Source organism: Humulus lupulus, chromosome 2, assembly GCF_963169125.1.
Source record: "Humulus lupulus chromosome 2, drHumLupu1.1, whole genome shotgun sequence".
Taxonomy (NCBI): domain Eukaryota; kingdom Viridiplantae; phylum Streptophyta; class Magnoliopsida; order Rosales; family Cannabaceae; genus Humulus; species Humulus lupulus.
The window spans coordinates 215,103,984-215,110,158 of record NC_084794.1 but is presented as its reverse complement, the minus strand read 5'-3'; the positions used below and the strand labels follow the sequence as shown (position 1 = coordinate 215,110,158).

At 29.7% G+C, this 6,175-nt stretch overlaps 1 protein-coding gene across 1 annotated transcript; it reads left to right on the top strand.

Moving 5' to 3' along the window:
* The first annotated feature begins 423 nt into the window (after positions 1–423).
* LOC133818948 (probable pectinesterase/pectinesterase inhibitor 35) lies at positions 424–5,970 on the top strand. The gene is made up of 2 exons (XM_062252073.1): positions 424–1,504; positions 5,031–5,970. The coding sequence occupies exons 1-2, from the start codon at positions 511–513 to the stop codon at positions 5,729–5,731; spliced, it is 1,695 nt and encodes a 564-aa protein (XP_062108057.1). The 5' UTR covers positions 424–510; the 3' UTR covers positions 5,732–5,970.
* The last annotated feature ends 205 nt before the right edge of the window (positions 5,971–6,175 follow it).

Sequence of the window (6,175 nt, the reverse complement as noted above, 5' to 3'; positions counted from 1 at the left end):
AAATAATTGCTACAAAAATTAATCATATTTTATACATATATAATAAATTTTGTTAGAATTGAATTATTTTTAAAAAATAATAAACATAAAAAAAATGATTTGATAACTTCAGTGATAGTGATTTATTAAAAATATATTATTATCGTTTGTGATAAATTTAATAATTTTGTCTGAAATTAGTACATTTTTTTAGTATATGCTAATTTTAGCATAATTTTTAAAATTGAATATGATTTTTTTATTATTATTATACTATAATAGAGTAGTATAGAAAAGATGTAAGACTGAAGATATTCTTACATACTATGTGTGTGGTTATGATGATCAGTATATCATAAAACCAACATGCAGTAAAATCTTCCACTTATGAGCATGTATATATATAAATATTCTCTACGTAAAAATCTCCTATATATAGGGCATGATCACTTGAATTTTAAAGCACTCTCCTCCGTCCTCTCTTTCTCTCTGTGCACTTTCTCGCTTTCTTTTCCATTAGAACTATTAAGCATGGAGATAATAATACCATGTTTCTCAAGGAAGAAACTACAAAATATATTTCTCTTATTCATACTGTCATCACAAATTTTATCATCGCTAAATATTGCTAAAGCTGAACTAAAATCTTCACAATCCCATTTCGCTAAAATTTCTAGAAAACCCATTTCATCAAACTTCTGCAAAAACACCCCATTTCCATCTGACTGTGAATCCATTTTTCTCACCGATTCTTCCACCTCTTACCCTTCTTCCAAACAAGACTTATTCGACCACTCCGTACAATTCACAATAGGAAAGGCCCACTGGGCCCGAGTCCTGGCCTACAATCTCAGCCTTACTTCCTCCAAGAGGCTTGGGGCCCACTTAGAAACCGCGGCTATCATTGACTGTCTCGACCTCCTGGACGATACCGTGGACCTTCTCTCAAACGTCGTCGTGTCCCGAAACGAAGTTCCCAAAAGTTATCGCAACGATGACGTTCACACGTGGCTAAGCGCCGCCCTAACCAATCAAGAAACGTGTCTCGAAAGCCTGGAAACGCACCGTTCCGAATCCGAGAAAGCGACCATGGCTACCACGGCTCGGAATCTGAGCCAGCTCATCACCAATTCCCTCTCTCTCTACCTTTCCTCAACCAACTCTAAATCCGGTGCCGGCGGGAGGAGATTATTATCGGTAGGTGAGTTCCCGGCATGGGTATCTGCCGGAGACCGGAAGCTTTTGGACACACCGGTGGAGGAGATTGAAGCGCACGCGGTGGTGGCGAAGGACGGGACTGGGACCCATGGGACGATCGGGGCGGCGATTGATGAGCTGGCGGCTTCGATGGCGGAGGGGGGTAGAACTGTAATTCAAATTAAGGCTGGGACGTATCACGAGTATATTAAGATCCCCACTAAGCAGAAGAATGTTTTGTTGGTTGGAGAAGGAAAGGGTAAAACCGTAATTGTTGGTAATAAGAACTCCGATGATGGGTCCACAACTTACAACTCTGCCACAGTTGGTAATTGTTTCTTTCACCCGTTAGTTCTCAATATTATTTTATTTAATTTTATTTTTGTGGTTTTCTAAAAAAATGTTAAAAAGAATTAATGGTTAGATAAACAAATTTATAGTCAGTACTTTATGATTTTTTTTTTAAAAAGATTATTTATATCTCAGTTATTATTTAAAACATATATATATATATATATATATGGTAGAAACAATGTAAGTTTGTTTAGTTTAAAATTGTAAAAATAGTCATAATAAAAATTGGTTGTGTGTTTTTTCTAAATATATATAAATATAATAAAATGAATTATAATTATATTATATATAAATATTTATATTAATAATTTATATATATATATATATCACGTCTAAACACAATGTTGATATATATATTTACATTGTTAGATGATATATATATATAAAATATAATAATATTTAAAAAAAATTAATAATAGAAATAAAATTAAAATAAAAAAAGTCGTAGACAGTAGTATACATGCATAAACTATTTTTTCGTTTCTAATATATATTCCAATGTCCACTGGTGAATTTGATGGAGAAAAAAAAATTAAATCATTTGATAAAAAATAAACTATCACACAAATTTATAAGATAAAAAATAATATGAATGCCTTTATTATTTTTAAATAAATATGATTTAATAATTTAAATCATCATAAAATATCTTAAAAATATCATATTTTAATAAATAAATAAATTTATTTTTGTTTAAGTTTATATTTGTTCTAATTTTTGAATTTGGCAGTGACAAAAAATATATATATTATAATTTTTAATATAATATTAAGTTTAATTAAATTTTATTTAAGTTATAAAATTTATGATTTTATTAATTTTAAATAATAATCATTGTAAAATATCTAAAAAAATATTTAATTTTAATTTATTTATTTAAGTTTAAATCATGTCTACAATCTACAGTTAAATATAAGAATATTCCGTTAAAATTAACAGAAAAAATAAAAAACGGTTAAAACTAAAAATTTCCGTTATCTACACATTTTTTTTTTATATAAAAGAGATAAATATTATGTTTTTTTCTTCATGTTTTATTCTATTGTTTTTTAATATAAAGAGTATATAAACTTGTCACTAACAATTTTACAAAAAAAAAAAAAACAAAGAGTGTAAATGTGTAAGATGCCTTAGAAAGTAGTAATATTAAAAGTAATGATTAGCATATTATATTATGTATAATTATTTTTTAATCATCAACTAACCATATAATTAAAGATGATGTAGTCCCACTTAAAAATATTGATGGTTGTAATTAGTTACACTACATCATATAGTATAATTTTTGTGTATAAATTAAGTGTGTCCACCATTACTTTAATAATAATAATAATAATAATAATAATAATAATAATAATAATAATAATAATAATAATAATAATAAGATGGGAGTTTTATAAATATTGGAAGTTTGGAGACTTAGATGTTTGTATTTGTTGTAATAAATATTAATGTCAAGTTCACATTTTTTATATATACGATAAAATGCATATATCGCTATGCTGTATGTTTTAAACATACATAATCTCACTATAGTAATTTTTTATAGTTTAAAACATATATTACATTTCTAAAAAATAAAAAAAGTAGTATCATTATTATTATGGCTGTAATGTAATATAATACCATAACTGCTCTATTTTAGTTCCTCCTTTTTTTAAAAAAAATGGTAATTAAATTTTGTGCAATCTAAATGGCTCTCTCACTCCCTCTAGACGATAATTAATTAATTATTTTACGAGATTTTCTTTGTACCTTGCATCCCCGATGAGAGAGAGAAATATATTTTACTTGTCAATATAAAGAAAAGTAATAATTATTAAGCTAATTAATACATTATACAAATCATATCATAATATTTTCGTTAGCAGTATTTGAACACATTTGATCACTTGGTGAAAAAGTGCTACGCCTACATTCATTTTAGGCAAATCTATAAAGTGTTTGATATCGATTATATATACTTATTATATATATTGAATTTTTTTGCAAAATACAATTTGGAAAAATATTTTTGTTTTTTACTACTAGAAATCTTTATTATTTGTTTAGCGTACTTGAAACATACTTTTGGTTAGACTTACAATCGTACGTTCGGTTAAAATGTATTTTATTTGTCATAATTATTGTTATTAATTAGTGGGGTGATCTGCGCCATTAATACATACATGAGGTTGGAGGTATGAATCAGTTAGTCAATTTCAATTATGTAGTGGAGGGGTCATGCATTGACGTAACAATATATGTTTTGTCAGCTTTGTATGGCTTTTTTATATTTGTTTGGTTTATCTTTTTCTCTATGTTTTATATTTATTTATATGAATTATATTATAGATATCTCCATTATCCAATCACTGTAGCTGAATAGGTCAAGAATATTAATTGTGAAACAGAGAATTAGACGTGACATATAATATTTATATGAAATTTATCTCTACTAATTAATTAATAAGTTAGCTGTTATTCATTTGTGCAATATATGTAAATTTGATATTTTCTAAATCACAGTCTTGCATGATATGATTTACGACTTTACGTTAGCATATACTACGTACGTACATACATACATAGATATAAATATTCATGAAACCGACAAGTATATCATTTCATGTTACCAATAAAGAATCTTAATCTAAAAGTAAAAGTAAAAGTGTTAATATAATTATATATTGCATTAGTATATATAATACTAGCAGAGTCATTTGCTTGGTGTACAAGTACTTGTCTAAATAACATATATATTCATGGTGTAAATAATAAAAACAATATTTTGCTTCCAAAAAAAAAAACAATATTTGAAGAGAACTATAAATATGTGAACATAAATATTATACAAAGATATAATCCATAGCATGTGTTTTTAAAATTGACATGGATCCTATTCAAATTTGTCCGAATCTATGATGAAAATATCACTAAAAAAATAAGCCTTACTATAGTAGTGTATTTTCTGTATCATATTAATAGTAGAAAGTAGATATGAAAATGTAGGACTTGTAAATTGGAACCATTCGGTGTGTTATATCGTTTGTTTCGTTGGTGCCAATTGCATGAATTTTTGTAGTTTTAGCCCACAATCTCATGCGATAATGACTCACTCATTTAACCCGTTCAATAGGACGTAGAGAGGAATATATGTCTTAGGATGAAAACGAAAATTATATAATATATACACACACACAATAACATCATGAGTCGTAATATATTAAGGTTAATTTTTTCATGCAACATGTAAAGATAAAGATATTCCTTATACAAGCTAAATATATCAATGTTATGTCAAAATTCAAGAGTGAAAAATATCATAAGAATCCAAATTAATTAAGATTTGAAAAAGAGAAGAAAAGTATATATCACATACAATAATAGGTCAGGTCAATATACACAAATAGAGTGACATGTCAATCGAGTGCGTCGGTTTCTACACCACATGTATAAAGTGAATTTTGATGATATATGTCGCTTATGATAATTATTGTTATTATTATTAATTTGGTCAGGTGCAATGGGAGATGGATTTATAGCAAGAGACATAACATTTGTGAATAGTGCTGGACCGGGGAAGCACCAGGCCGTGGCCCTACGCGTGGGTTCAGACAGGTCAGTGGTGTTTCGATGCTCCGTTCAGGGCTACCAAGATAGTCTGTACACCCACTCCAAACGACAATTCTACAGAGAGACTGATATCTACGGCACCGTTGATTTCATCTTTGGAAACTCTGCTGTCGTTTTCCAAAGCTGTAACATTTCCCCTCGAAAGCCTTCCTCTAGTGGGCTCAGAAACTTTATCACGGCACAAGGTCGGTCCAGCCCAGATCAGAACACTGGCATATCGATCCACAATTGTAGGATCTCAGCCGCCTCTGACCTGGCTCCTTCCAAGTCCAGCTACCAGACATTTTTGGGCCGTCCATGGAAGCAGTACTCTCGGACAGTGATTATGGAGTCGTTTTTGGATGATTCCATAAGCCCATCGGGCTGGTCACCTTGGTCCGGTGAATTTGGGCTCAAGACACTTTTCTATGGTGAGTACATGAATTCAGGCCCGGGGGCCTCAACTGGACGAAGGGTTGGTTGGGCCGGGTACCATGCCTCCCTTACGGCCCCTGAAGCTAATTCCTTCACGGTTGCTGGTTTTATCTCTGGAAATTCTTGGTTGCCTTCTACAGGAGTGTCTTTTGATTCTGGCTTAGTTGGATAAAGTATAATTATACCCTGCATCTACCATCACTGGAATTTGGCCATGGCCACTAATATTTATAAACGTGTGTTTTTCTGTTTGATTAGAGCAAAATGCCAAATGTATAAAAGCTTTCTTTACTATCCGAAAATAAATATTTGCATATGTGGGAAAGGACCAAACACTGATGTTTTGTGTAAACGATGTCATATTGTTGATGGCTAAAATATGATAAATAAATGTAATTAATTGTAGAACTACTCATTTGTTTAATATTGATTGCGTATTTGGCTTTATTTTTTTAAAAAAAATATCAGTGGCAGACACAAACTTTTTTATATAGGAATCGAAAAATTAAATTATTATATTAAATATACAAAATATATGTATTGGTAAGAGATTATTAAGAAAATTTGAAAAGCTATGCTTCAAGTTGGAGTCTAATTCTAAATTATCTCATTTATT